General features: G+C 39.0%; 1 protein-coding gene across 1 annotated transcript in view; it reads right to left on the bottom strand.

The window, feature by feature from the left end:
• Positions 1–7,377: 7,377 nt before the first annotated feature.
• LOC113034064 (OX-2 membrane glycoprotein-like) overlaps positions 7,378–15,668 on the bottom strand; it is a 67,784-nt gene continuing 59,493 nt past the window's right edge. Inside the window, exons 2-4 of the mRNA XM_080298218.1 lie at positions 8,108–8,446; positions 7,713–8,015; positions 7,378–7,563 (exon numbers count right to left, since the gene is read on the bottom strand). Coding sequence (XP_080154344.1) covers positions 7,418–7,563; positions 7,713–8,015; positions 8,108–8,446 — 788 coding nt within the window. The 3' untranslated portion in view covers positions 7,378–7,417. The remainder of the gene's footprint in view (positions 7,564–7,712; positions 8,016–8,107; positions 8,447–15,668) is intronic.

Raw genomic sequence — 15,668 nt, 5'->3', positions numbered from 1 at the left:
ACTGTGGCTCTTGTAAGACCAAGTAAGTCATTTTTTTATTATAAAGACAACAAGAAAGGGTTCTGTTAACAGTTTTTTTTTTTTTATGAAATATCTGCATTGACTATTCATTGAATCTACAAGGCTTTTAAAAGTGATTTAATGTTTCTTAGGTTCAAATCTGTTTACTGTAATTTTCAAGTTGGTTGCCCATCTTTCCTAATTTTCAATTATTATGGAAAGGACGCACGTAGCTGGCTTCATTTTAACAAATACTTTTTTCCGTTATAAAGCTTTGATGATTCATTGTCTTATCAAATCTAAAAATAAACATTTTTATTTACATTTCCATAGCTTACACGATATAACAACTCATTTTCTAGATATTTATAGGCTCTTTCTTTTTTTAGGCTCTAGACAGGTTTTGTAGCAGCAGGGGGGAAAGGGGCCCTTTGAAATGACTTAAGCCACCAGGTAAACACAAAAGAAATACTGGAAAATTATTGACAGAAAAATGGAACGGTTACTTTCAAGGCTATGGGTGAAGGTGACTTGGTGTGTAAAAGCAAATATACATCAGACTGACAAAGAAAAGAGTGTTAAAAGATTTTTAATTTAGAACTTTAACTTTATGTGCAAAACTGAACTTACTGATAACACACACTAGCCATTTGAACACATGTAACTGTAATGAACCAAATAAAACAGAAAAATGCAGGCAGCACTCAATATACTGTGTATAACACAGCATGGGGTTGTATTTTTTTCTTTTCAGATGCTCCTGTCACTCCATTTCCCAGGTCATCATAGCACTCCCACACACATGGAGCTCTCCTGCAGTATGCAGTGTAATGCCCCAAACCATCAGTGGTCATCTTTCCATGGAAAGCAATTAATGCCCTCAAAGTGAACGACTTTCCTTGGAGAACCAGGTTGGAGGGAAATTCATTCAGTGGAAATTCTGTTTGATTTGCAAGGTCAGTATCAATCCACACGATATCTCCAATGTTGTAGCTGTGAGTAACTGTCCCTGCACAGAGCTCATTTCCTGTGGTGCTGTCTTCTGTTTTGAATTCTGATGGACACAGAGATGGATTGGACAGTGGCCTGAGGCAGGTAGACTCAGGTAGGCCAAGTCCTGCTTCCACAGCCGTGCCAAGATGAGCCATACCAGACTCTTTGAGGACAGAGATGGCAGGAGAAACAAATGGCACTTCCCTTGTCATCCCTTTGCTGAGGTAGCAGTGCTGTGAAGAGCAGTGTTTGGTAAAATAAACACTTGAGATGTTCCTCATTGTCTTAGCAATTACAGCGGAGATATTGCACTGAGCATCGATTTGGATCGCAGCAGACCTCAACGAGACAGCTTCAAACATTACACTAAGCAGCTCTGCTCTCCTCCTGTAGGTTTGTTGGGTCACACCATCTGTGGCAATGGCTTTCACCAGCTGCAGGACTGGGTTTTCACTGTCTTTCAGAACAGCATTTTGAAATGTGGAGCTGTCACAGAAGGCACAACATAAGCACTGAAAAAATGCATCAAATGCACAGGTATTGAGCACAGAGATTGTCGATTCCCCTAATCTAATAGGCTGATGGAGGTTTCCATTTTTTAATAATCCCACTTTCACTCTTTTGGCCCCAAAAGTTTCATCTGCATGGAGCCATTCGGTACATGAAGAGAGGTAGGAAGTCCTCTTCCTTTTTTTGGGTGGAACAGCTAGGCCCCTCCAGTTCTCAACTGCATCCCCATCAGCCGGAAGAATGTTTGTGGTAGCATCAGATCCCACAAATGGGTGAGCATCCATTTTTATTTTGTCTTCTGCATTGTGAGTCGTCATGGATCCAGAATTGGCATCTGTGACTTTCAGTGATCCCACCGTTGCCTCATCTTTGACCTTTTCTTTTGCAGAACAAATCCGCATATTTCCCTCGATGAAGGAAAGATGACGAGCAATGAAGCGATCGACTCGAAGAGGCAAGTTGTCATGTTTGAAAAGGCCATGTTTTATGTTTTTGAAATCAGCTTCAACAGTGGCTGAACTTGCTGTGATGCTGGTGCTTTGGAAGAGAGGGACCATTATTCCTGTCCAGAGTGGCAAGTAACTTGCCAGTCTTATTATATGAGGAATAATCTCAGGGAGAAAGTGAATATTATCTCTATCCCCATTTGCTGCAGCAAGTGACCTGCTCTCCTCACATATTTCTGTTACCCACTGTCGCAGGTCAGTCTGGATCTCATCCACTGAATCCACTCTCTCACTTTCCTCCGTCTGTTCATCTGGAATGATGATGGAGTCTTGAGCAATTTGGGCTTTCAAGTATTTCTTGCACCTTTCTGAAGGAAGAGGTGCTCCAGAACTGTCATCACCTTCTGCCTCACTGAGGGCCACAACAGTGATAGCATGTAGGAGCTGTTTTGCATGGTCCAAACATTGAGACTGAAGAGGTTTTGCTAATGACCTGACAAAGAAATCTTTAACACGATGTGTTTTCTTCTTCAGGCAATCCCACTGGCATATCATCTTGATGCAGTGCGCAACATCAACCCTGATATAACAAGGGGGGAGTTTGGCAGACTGGGTTCCAAGAAGGACATGAAAGCATTCATTAAGGTAGGACTTCAGATCAGGATGAGGAGTGAAAGCCTTGACCAGAGCTCCCAGAATTGCCAGAGAAAAGTCACTCACAGCATACTTTGGCACAGGTGCACCTGCACGAATCCATTCTGTCAACCAGTTTGCGATGGCATTAACATCATGTTTCTCTGACAGCATTTGCACCACTGGGACACTGGGGCAATTGTTTTCTTTCAGAATACCTTGATAAAGGAAGATATGGCCAGATTTGCCATTTGGTCTCAGCAGTTTTTTCACAACTGAACCGGTTGCATCAAAACACACAGTTGGGGGAGATTTTTTTGACAATGTCTTATAAACATGCATCTGTGTTTGACTCCAGTAGTGACAGAAAAACTTGTCCAGTCCAATATCTCGGATGCTACCACTGTGAGGAACACTATATTTTAACAATTGCAGAGATGCAATGGGGTCCTTATCTCCTAATTCCAAGTCTTTTCTCTCTTGTTTGGCTTTTCGCAGAGTGGCCAAATTTGGAAGGTGGCTTGGCTCAGGATCTCCAACATCCATCAGATCTGCTGCCCTCGCTGACCTCCATACAGCCGGTTCCATTCTGCCCTCACACAGCTCTTTAGCGATCTGTTCACGCAGGTTTCCAGACATGAACCGCTTGGAGTGGCCAGTGTGCAGGGAGAAATCTGTATTTCTCATGAAACACTGGAGCACCATTGGACTATTAATTGCTGGCTGTCTGTCACATGACATTTCTAACTGGCCATGACACTCCTTACAGTCGCCTCTGATGTCCAGATAATTATTGTTGACAGTTGGATGGACCTTTGCTCTACGGAACACAAGTGTACATGTATTTTTGATCTTCTTCCATATAAGATCGTTGATGATATGAGTCCAAGTGCCAGGTTTCAAAATTGTGTATTCCCTTTTTAGGGTAGGAGAAAACTTGTCATTGTATTCAACCTTTTCAGGAATAAATTTAACCCAGTCCTCAAAAGGGACTTCTAGTTCAAAAGCTTGACAGTTTTCTTGTCCAGGAGAAATGCAATGTGAATCTAACTCTCCTTCACTATTACTTTCCTGATCACTGATTTCCAAAGCTGACCAGATGTTGTGTCTATTTAGCTTCACAAAAGTGTACAGGGCCTTTGCTGACATCTTGTCTTCTAGCTGCTGACTCAGCTCTTTCCAGACTGATGCAGCTGGAGTGGCTATTTTGCCATTTTGGACTATGGCCTCTTTTGAATTGCAAAGAACTGCAAAAATGGAAACCTTGTCTACAGATGGCTTTCGAGGCATCTAAAAAAAACACACTATGATTATGATGGAGCAAAATGTGATTTCTGAACTATATACACAGCCAGGAGCATCCCCTCCCCCAAGTTCTCCACCAATCTACACTTTCATATTTTGTGGAATTATTGTTTTTAAGATGGAGCTATTGAATTTGTGAGTTTATTAAAGAGTCTGAGTATTTAACCCATGTACTGTACAGCACTTTAGTCCAGTGTGCTACATGTTTTAAAGTGCTTTAGAAACTTTTTTCTTGGACATTTTTGAAAATGTTTAACATTGAAAAAAAATCCTTTTGATCCAGATAGTTAGCTATATCATGTATTAACTCAGTAACTAAAACCTCAGTATTTTAAATGTAAGCTTACCTTGTTCAGAAATCAGATGAACGCTGTTCTAAGAATCCTTCAGACACAGTAATGCCAAATAATAGTTTTTTCTGCCAGAAAATGTGTATTTGATGCAAAAGACTGCTAGCTTGTTCGTTTCTCAAAAAGTGTTCATGGGAGTGTAAAATGTTCAAATGTAGTTTTCAATAAAGTTTTTTTAATCCACTCTAAAAAAAATAAATACTCAAGCATTTGCATCGTGGTTTTATGAACAAAAAGTGATTGAAGTAAAGAAATTGAAGTTAAAAAAAAATACACTCATTACAAATTTAGCTGATTAAATACAACAAGAGGGTTTTTTTAACAGAACTTTATTGAACAAGTGAACACACAAAGTGAAAGGTCATTTGAAAAAGACATTTTTCAGCAGTAAACCATAACAGGATATCTCAAATCATAGCAGCACAAACGCTAATTTTACCTGCACAAATCAGCACAAACGTAGCACTAAAAAAGTAGACCATTTTGGCCCGTTTTGGAGCAGTCTGGGGGGATGGTGACCTTTGAATGACCTATAAAATAATGTTTAATATCTCAAACACCGTAGCAGCACAAACACTAATTTTACCTGCACAAATCTGCACAAACGTAGCACTAACCGCTCCGCCTATTTGCCTTTATGTTTCAAGTGGGTGGGGGGTCAGCTTCACTCTGCTCACTTTTTGGCACAACACCGGGAACGAGCTCACAAAGAGCACGCGCATTTGTTGCGGTCCGGAGCTGTAGGAGAAACACAAGTTAACTCAGAGACACAGACTGATGCGACACAACCAGTAAGTAGGTGTACAGCGTACACTGTAGTGTGTAGCACACAGGAGTATCAGCTTATTACGTACACGTTGGTAAGCTGTCTTGTTGCTACTGACGAACTGAAACAAACGAGCGTGCTGTGTGTGCAACAGCGCGACAAACATTACCTGTCCTTTTATTAACTGCACAAGTAGTGCTGGTCATAGCTGCTGGCTACCTGTGTAAGGCTGTCATGGGTCTGTAGCTCTGTCACCGTTTTAGGGAACATATTTAGTTTTAAAGTATTTAGAACATATTTAGTTTTAAAGTAAGTTTCCGGGCTTTTCCTGCCTTTCTGGAGGGATTATATTTCACTAAAAAACGATCTAATATGCATGTCCACATAATTATGCATTATTATAATATTTTAAAAAACACACGCTGTATTTTAAAAAACATACATTAAGAAGCAGATTATATTAGATTTATATTTTAAATAAGACAAAATTTGGATTTTACAGCAGTAAGATTATTGTATCTCTACAGTTTAAAAATGTAATAAGCTTTGCCCTGCACAGAGTGGATAGTGAAACAAATAGAATCATCATAAATACATTATTTCATATTTATTACTTCCCACTCCTCTTTGCTTTATTATTGTAGCTCTAGTAATAAATAATAATGTAAGGATTCTGGATCAGCACCATGATGCCCATAGTATATACAGTATTCTGAAGAAGGTCTAAAATGTCACTGTGTGTGCGTGCATGTGTGTGTTTTATTTAGCTGGATTTAAAAAAATATTACTCATGATATAACATTGTGCAGACATGGCTGGTAAGGACATGAGGAGGAAACAGCAGGAGCTGTGTGAGGCTACTAAAGGCAGGGCTATAACATTTTTCTGTCATCATTTTATTATAGATTAAGTGCAGGAGTTGTTAGGTGTGGATAATTAGATTATAGTTTATTGCAATAGCAAGTTGTGCCTTGTTCTCACATAGACAGCAAGTGGAGAGTGATATATGAAATGATGGGATGGAAGGAAGAAGAGAAGCAAAGAGTGATTCACAGGCAGAGCCTAAATTATTTCTCACAGTTTTTGTTGCCTTATGGTTCCAAGTGCTGTCACCAATCTTTGTATTTTGTTATTTTCTCATGACCCTTGTTTAATCTGCTACCATCTCTCCTGTGGACTCTTTAATGTTTACAGTCTCAGATCAACACAGCCCTGCCCTTCCCATATTAGATTCTTGATGAATGTGTGTTGTTGTTATTCAGCCTGGTTCAATGTGCCCCTTTTTAACTTTGAGCACCCGCCCCTTTAAACCTCTCTGCACGGCCCTGCAATTCAACTTATATACAGGACATAAAAACGTAAGCATGACTGTGTGACATGACAGCGTGGAAAAGTGTGAAAACATCCACGATCACCAACGGATTTCGAAGGGCTGGACTGCTGCCTGATGGAGAGGAGGCTCTTCAACTCTGACACTGACAACAAGGATTTGTTTGGTTTTGCAAGTGACAACGAAGGAGAGAAGCTGAGAGTGGATGACGAAGCCACCCTGAGCCTGTTCGTATCCGACACTGGAGGAGAGGACTTTGGTGGTTTTAGTGCGCAGGAAGAAGAGAAAGATGGTGAATGACTGACTTTTCTTCTTGTTGAAGCCGTGTCACTGCACCTGAGCCTAAAAGGTAGTCTGAATCTATTTTTCTGGTGTGCTGTAGGTTATTGTTATGTACTACATTTGTTACTCATTTATGAAGCACAGTACATGTTTTGTACTTGTAATTACCGCTACTTGTACATATACCCTAAAAGGTTATGCAAATATGTACCCATAACTTGTTTTTCAAAATATTAATAAAAGTGGTGTGTCTCCAAACAGCCATCTCTTTCCTGACAATTCGATTTGTGCATATTCTCTTACATATGATAAGTCAACATTGAAACACCTGCGGCTTTTAGTCAGGTGCGGCTAATGTATGTACAAAACAGGATTTTCGCCTGATTTTAGCTTGTGCGGCTAATATTCAGGTGCGCTCTGTAGTCCGGGAAATACGGTATTTAAATTTACTTGAGTAGGGTAGAGTCATGCTAATGACCTAATAATTTTATTCAGGTGTGTTGCAGCAGAGATACATTTAAAAGCTTCAGGACGCTGGCTCTCAAGGCCTGGAGTTTGACACCCCTGCTTTACACGAAGATGGGTTAAATCACAGTGCAAAGAATGAATGAATAAATGAAATATAAAAAATAAATAATTATTAAATAGTCTTACACATCAATGTCATTGGTTGACTTTTGAAGTATTTGAATCCTTATTGGGTTCCCTGAGTGACAGAAGGATTAAAACACTTTAAAATAAGTACTGAAAATATGTGCAGACATTACTGGATAGATTTAGGGTTAGAATCAATAAATCACTATCATGTTAATAAGATAAGACACATTACAAAACGACATACTAGAAAGTGAAAAGGTAACTTTTCTTCAAGCAGCATAGTGGAGCAACAGAAAAAGACAAACCCCAACACCAGCACTGCTGCAGCTATTACAGTGATTGAGGGAAAATCTGTGAAAAAAACAGAAAAACGTGACGCTGACCAACAATAATACATCACTCATGAAGTACTGAAGTCATTGTTATTAGATCCCAGTCAAATTTACCCAAGTATCATCCATCTCTAGTCTAGTCTGTGGTATACAGAAAGAGTTTCTCACCACCAACAGATGTTTTTTGGACCTCAGGAATCGTCTCCATCACCTCTCTGTGAGGAGCAGAGAGCACTCGTGCTGCACATCCCACCTGTGTGCTGTGTTTACGTGAACCTGAGAGCACAGCTGTAGTGGTGACAGTGAATGTAGCGTTGGTGTTGGACACACTGACAGTGTTGTACTGTGAGAAGCTGAGGTCTTGTTGTGAGAGTGTTACAGTGGGAGCAGGTCGACCAGTGGCTGAACAGGAAACAACCCACTCTTCAGCAGAGTTTGACTCTCTGACATCAACAGCAGGTTCATGCAGCTCTGTGAAGGATCAGGAGATATTGCAAGGAATATGTTGTTGAAAGGAAATCAGTTTCTAGCACATTTAAACACATTAATGCAAAAGTTCTTACCATAGACTTGGAAGCAGGTTCTACCAGTGAAGGAGCCTTCAGGATAAGTGTTAAACAGACAGTGATAGCATCCTTCATCCTGCTCCGTCACATTCCTGATGACTATGGAGCAGTTCTGTAGTCCAGTGTATTTAAACTTGACTTTATCGTTAAAGCCATCATTCACTCTCTGACCATAGTACTTGCTGTAGGTGGCAACATTTGTCTCCACATCACGTGAGATTTTCTGCCATATGACCTGAAGGACGTCTTTAGTGTCCAAGAGCTGACAGCTGAATTCAGCATCTTCTCCCACTGCAGCCAGCACAGTCTGCTGTGTTTGGACCACTGCTGTTAGAGCTGCATGGAGAATAACATGAGTTAGAGATGTGGAACTGAGAGGTATTGATGGGAAGGATTAAACAATCATTCGGGTCATGGAGTAGTCTGTGTTTTAGGCTCAAACAAATTGACATATGGGTACCACTTAAATGTGATGTAGACTATAAATATAAACCTGACACTCATTGTTTCATACTGTATGTTTCAGGGACATTTTCTTTCATCTATAAAAAAAAAAGTAAGACAATTCAGTTAGCTACCAACTAAACAAAGAAAGTCAGATAGATGTACAGATCGTGTCTATATTGGTTCTGTTGGTCCATGACCAATTCTGGAGGTCTGTACTGCATTTGAACTTTTCCAACAATTTGGAGGTCCAACCATGATTTAAGCTGGACATCAATATGGCGTTCAACATTAGAACCTTGGACTTGATGTATATTTTTTGGACATCATGTAGATATCTATGACAAGTGCAGGGAATTTAAAGGTTTAATTGAGGTCATATTTTTTATTTACAAAATATCAATATTGGGGTTACAAAACAATCCCTTCAGTGGACCAAAAATGAATTATAAAACCCATCACTTCAACATAACCAATACCAGGACTGGTATTGACTGGTAACTCGTGCTACTGTAGAAATTCCCATTGATTTTCTACATTTTCCCAGAGGCCTCCCCTTCTGTGGATTACTAGTATGTTATTTATTAATGTGTGCCTCAGTTATTTCAGATCAGTTATTTCACTGGGGAAGCCCTATATTGCCCACTTCCTAATTTCAGCACAGTTTGATCTTTCTCTTTAGCATGTATGTAACTTTGGTTTGTTGAGATTTTGGCATTACTTCTGTCATAAACATTCTCTCTCAGACATAACTGACTAAGATTTCTGTGGTTACCCAGAACATTTTAATAGACTTTTTGTAATCAATCAGGTCTTCAACCCCTTCTTTTTAAAATAGTGTATAAACCGTATGTATGTGTGAAAGACTGTTAATGTTTTGATAAATTGTTTATTTTAGAACAATTGGTGAGTGTGTTTAGCCACTTCACACTACTACACTTTGCTCTAAACTACATTCCTTCTCTGAACAGTATATATGTGAATGGACTGACGGATCTTTTCATTTCAAATGTTAAATAATTGTCAGTAAACTACTTATGACCTGAACTCCATCTCTGTCTAATGGAAATGAGTGCCTTCTTGTTTTTAACTACATTGGGGTTGTGAAACGTCTTTTACATTGTAGGCCACATACAACCCAATTTTTGTTAATTTACCAACCATACATACATAACACACAAACATGTGGTTTATCTATTGCTTTCATCGTAATATGAATGGGCATGGGGCAACCTTTAACAAAACAGTCTAAAGCTGTTTTCACACAGCTCTCAAAACAGTCTCATTAATCTGAATGATGAACAACTCATGACACAGAAAGTTGATTTTGTTCTTTTTTATTAGGCTGAGTGTTCAGTGGGAGAAACGTTTTGTCACTCATTCAAACAAAATCTAAACTCTTCAGTAATTGCATCTCCCTCTAATTCTGTCTAAAGACAATCTCTTTGTCACTTCAGAGAAAAGTTCTCACATTTTAGGATCAATTTTTAATTATTACGAGTGAAGGTTCTTGTTTTCTTTTTTTTTTCTCTTGTCACAATAAATAACTTTAAAAAACAAAAACAACAATACGGAATAAAACTTACCTTTTGAAAAGGCCATAAAAAGAAAAAACAAACACAGAATCCCACAGTCTGACATGGTGCACGTCTCTGTGTCCCCACTGGCTATTGTACCACGTATTGAAACAATGTCGTACAATAGCCAAATTATTGAAAACTCAAATGTCCCCGAAGGAAGGAAGAATCTCCCTTCCTTGTGGGACATTCCAAGGCATGTTAGAATGATCAACTGTACCGAGTAAAGTACAAAAACTTCCCAGTGCAGAGTTTCATCAGTGTTTTAATCAGCAAACTCAATCATTTTTTTCTGCATTTTGAAAATTCAGTAAAGCTGTAGGTGTCAACATTTGTCTCCACATCTTGTAAGATTTTCTGTCATGTGACCTGAAGGATGTATTTAGTCTCCGAGAGCTGACAGCTGAATTCAGCATCTTCTCCCACTGCAGCCAGCACAGTCTGCTGTGCTTGTATCACTGTTGTTAGAGCTGCACAAACAAAATAAGAGGCTTTCATAGTCCGTGTTTTATGTTTCATTTAAAAAAACAAAACAACAACTACATAACAGAATTCACTGAGGTACATACTGAACTTACAGGACAGAAACAAAGTACCAATCCTATTGCAGTAGTATATCTCCAGTAACAATACCAGCATTGGTATCAATACTATTGATAACTGCATCAATCTGCCCACATCTAACTCGTGCTATTGTAGAAATTCCCTGTGAACTTATACATTTTCTCAGAAGCCTTCCCTCCGCGCATTACTGGTATGTTATTTATTATTTTGTGCTCCAAGTTCAGTTATTTCACTGGGGAAGCCCCGTAATGCCCACTTCTTCATTTCAGTACTGTTTGATCTTTCTCTTTAGCATGTATGTAACTTTGGCTTGTTGAGATTTTAGCATTACTTCTGTCACCAACATTTTAATGCTATCTTTACTCTGTTATAATCATCTCTCTATCTCAGGCATAACTGACTGAGATTTCTTTGGAAAAGTTCTCACATTTATGACCTTTTTAGGAGCTTCTTGTTTTGTTTTGTTTTCCTGTCACAATAAATAACTTAAAAAACCAAAAATGACAATATGGAATAAAACTTACCTTTTGAAGAGGCCATTAGAAAAACTAACAAATGTATAATCCCACAGTCTGACATGTTGCACCATTTGCCATGTCTGTCCCCTCACTGGCTATTATACAATGCATAGTGTTAGATTATAATATTATTTTATGCCATGTTAGACCCCTAAGTAAAGATTGTGACTTATTAGGTAGTTTTAGTTTGCATTATTCTCCTGAATTAGAAGAAGCTGATAACTATTGCATTAGTTAAACTGATTTGCATTACATTAGACTGCTGATTTATTGTGGATGAATGATATTGTTTTATGATGTTATAAGAAATACTGTTCGCAGAAAGTCATCGCCTTATTTGTCTGATTAGAAGAGAACATGCTGGAGTTTTCTGCCCCATCTCAGCAGGAGCAGATAAACAGGGAGCCAAGGTCGTAGCTTAGGCGCTGTGTGAGAGAAAGCATGTGAATGTTTAGGCTTTTATGATAAGGTGGGGGCACCAGAGGCTATAAAAGTTTGATCAATGCTCCACCAGTTTGAGATCTGAGGCTGTCTGCATACAGTGTCCATCTCCCACGCGTGTGATCATTAAAATCATCGTTTGACTCAACCCGGCCGGACCAGTGTTGTTATTGTGGTTTTTTCTCTTGTCTCCATCCCCAATTTTGAACTCGTAACACTCTGTAACTGTTAGCTAGGCAATTTCACATTTTTGTCTTTTTGTGGAATCAGTGTGTTTGAACAGCACAAATTCTGCCTTTTCTAATTTTGAAAGACTGAACATGATATAAACAAAATAAATCTGATCTGTTCCTCTATAAATCTGGACAAATCTCAGATTCTGAAGTTCTCAGCGCTTACATTTTGTCCTCTCCTACACTTCTGCTGAAAACTGACATGTGATGTGTTTGTACAGCTTCCTCTGTCGGTTTTTAACAAACCAACAAATTATCCAACAGAAGAGTATACCTTTGAGACAATGGTGTAGGTCTACTTTCCAAACTGAGAGGATGGATGAGATGATGGTGCAGGTTTCCAGTCTTAATTCAGTCTTGTTGCCACATTGTGGTCACCTGTCACCTTACTTTTGCTGTGGGAATTATGAAATGATAGCTAGACTTTAGCTTGCCTGTAGTGGCATTAAATGATCCTTTAGAAAATAGTTATAAATGTATTAGTTCCCAACATTGTACATTGCTGAATCATTATTTTTACTGAAAGTCTGTTCAGTTTCCAAACTAAAAGTAAAATTGAGTGTGACTCGCCAGCACATTACAGTGAGACTCTCCAGTTTGATCAGCAGAGAAAAAAGATATCTCAAACAAAATATGACGGAATTTCAAAAACCTTAGTGGATCCCAAAGAGCTTACTAAAATTTAATGTTTGCTTTGATTCCTGCTTTGCTCACTCTTGGCGTTCTCTTGTTAAGGTTCAAAATATTGGGGATGGAGACAAGAGAAAAAACCACAATAACAACACTGGTCCGGCCGGGTTGAGTCAAACGATGATTTAATGATCACACACGTGGGAGATGGACACTGATGCAGACAGCCTCAAAATCTCAAAATGGTGGAGCATTGCTCAAACTTTTATAACCTCTGGTGCCTCCACCTTATCATAAAAAGCCTAAACATTCACATGCTCTCTCTCACACAGCGCCTAAGCTACGACCTTGGCTCCCTGTTTATCTGCTCCTGCTGAAATGGGGCAGAAAACTCCAGAACACTCTGTTCTCTTCTACTCAGACAAATTAGACAATAACCTTCTGCGAACAGTATTTCTTATAACTCAGCAATATAATGCATCATAAAACAATATCATTCATTCACAACAAGTCAGCAATTTAATGTAATGCAAATCAGTTTAACTAATGCAATAGTTATCAGCTTCTTCTAATTCAGGAGAATAATGCAAACTAAAACTACATAATAATTCACAATCTTTAATTAGGGGTATAACATGGCATAAAATAATATCATAATTTTACAATTCCCCCTGATGAGGTCATTAGAATAATGACCTCACAAACACCCTGTAGCCCAGTGTGGCCGGGTTCATCTTTTCTCACTCCTGAGGTCCTTTGTCCCCCTGACGGGCAAACCATATGTAAGATGACCTCTGTGTTTGCGCAAGTCAGGTGCAAGACAAACTACAAGGATAGCAGGTCCAGATGACACTCCCCTGTTCTCCCACAGCTTTATTTGGTGTTCCCTTATACCATTCAGACGTAGACTAGAACCTCTGTCCGAAGAGCTCTTAACCTTTATTTTATTGCTGCAGCTACCAGTGTCGTCCAGAGCTCCACCATCACTGGCGTCTGACAGGGTGGTGCTGCATACTCTTCCTTTAATGTCACTATTTTCAACCTGTTAATGAGAGTGTTTAAACCTGAAGTCGACTACGTCCACAACAAGTCAATACAGCTGTAAATGTGGCCAATTATCAATCTACTACCAATCAATAACAACAGATAACTTCTATTTTATGCATGCTTTTAATCAACCACTCACCCAGAGGATCTCCAATCCCAGCAAGTTCCTTCTCCTCCTTTAATGAGTCTGTCCTCCTTCCATGCCCTGGTAACCGGTCCATCCAGAGCCATATGATCTCAAATATACATACGACAAGCCAAACCACACCTTGGTCACACCAACCCCTTTCCACCCCCAAGATGTCCAATGCCATCCTAGTATGGACTGTCAAATGTGGCTTTAACGCTGACTGTTCTGACAATCCATTTTATAACGTTCCTGGTCAGATTTGCCAATCTCTGCACCAGAGTTTTAAACGTTTCGCCATTTTCACTAGGTTTTATCTTTTATTTAGTTTCGACTCCAGATTTTCAATTTTTTCCAGTTGTAATTAGTTTTTACCAATTCTTTGCTAGTTTAGTCTAGTTTTTATTTTCTGAAAATCCTTAGTTTCAATTTAGTTTTATTTGTGTTTTGCAAAAGTTAAGTGTAACAAAATCTCAGTTCCATCATATCAGTCATGCTCTTCTGGTTATCCTTGGGTGTTGAGACTGATAACTATTAACTCTTGCCGCACCGAGTGGTCCTAATTTTGGTTAAAGTTAATTGATAACCTTTTGAAGGCGATTGTTTCACACCTTTATTTAGATGTCCCAGTCCTGTTATCTCGGGATACATCACGCTGCCTTATCTGGGGTTAGCTATTTTCTTGGGATGCGAGTTAAGTGGGTGAGCTCTTCAACGAGGGGGAGCGTGCTCCCCCTGATGAGGTCTTCTAGGTAAGCTAGGTTAACCTTCTTGTGTGAGCTTTTCAAGTGCACTTTTAAGGTTTGTGGGATTTTTTGTTTTATAAATGTCCCTCAAGACCCCCTGATGACCCAGTAATTCATTTTTTACGCACTGTAGTACACATTTAGTTTTTTTTTTGCTTGTAGCTCTCATACTCTACTTGCCACTCCTCTAAGTCCTGATGTTTCTTAGAGAGGACAACAGTACCTTTAAAATTATGTCACATGTGTGGGGGTGTGGCCTTGCCAATTGTTTTTCCCACCTTTTCAAAATGGCTGGCGTGCCCACAAGCACATTTTATGGAAGAGAGAAAGGTAAGCTTGATATTTACATTTAAAATGTTTTGTTAAACTCAGATTTTTATTTTATTCAAAAAATAAACATCTGGTAAATAATTTCAGGGGTCTTTAAGAATTAGGCTCATTTACTTTCACAGGGAACATGACTAATTTATTAATGTGTGCTCTACACATTGGGACTTTATATTTATATTTATTTCACTTTTTCCTGATACCCAACTTTTGACCAAGGCGGAGAGAATTCTTAACACAATTATTAAGGGAGATTCAAACATAGATTTTTCAAAATATGAGAGGGTCAGGACCCACTAAAAGCCACAGAGAAGATTATCGAGATGCAGTGGCAGATGTAATAGAGAAAGACACAGGGCCACCTGAAATCTGTCGTCCTATCTGGTGCAAAACCAACATGTAGTAGAATCTGGAATTTTGATTTTGAGTTAAAAATAAAATATGGGTATAATGCAGAAATGTTTTCCAGTAAAGTAAAAAATAAGAGTCGCAATTATAGTTGAATCCATAACACCTAATTGTTTCTACGAGATCACGTCGTTGCTGAAAGTTATCAGTGATCTCAATGTGTGAAAAGAACTCACAGTATCTGGAGTTTAAGCTCCTCTTGGCTGAGAAACCTGGGACAAACCTGTGAGCAAGACCTGAATAGTACCAGTAATGAAGACTTCTCTCCAAAGATCAATAAAAGGACGCCCCCATCCGATGAGAGTCTAGCAAAATATGGTTCACTCCACTTGCCTGAAATGGTTAGCAGTCCAAGGCATTTCAGTTATAGAATGGTTGGGTACAACAATGAAACAGATGTGAGATGAGGGAAGTGCCAAATGTTCCTTTGTGTCTCCAAATAAAATCAGTACTTCCTCAGATATCCTAAACAAATTGACTTTTGTGAAATAGACAG

This window comes from Astatotilapia calliptera, chromosome 3 (assembly GCF_964374335.1).
Source record: "Astatotilapia calliptera chromosome 3, fAstCal68.1, whole genome shotgun sequence".
NCBI classification, from domain to species: Eukaryota; Metazoa; Chordata; class Actinopteri; order Cichliformes; family Cichlidae; genus Astatotilapia; species Astatotilapia calliptera.
The sequence above is the reverse complement of the archived record's forward strand: the minus strand, read 5'-3'. Positions and strand labels throughout refer to the sequence as shown.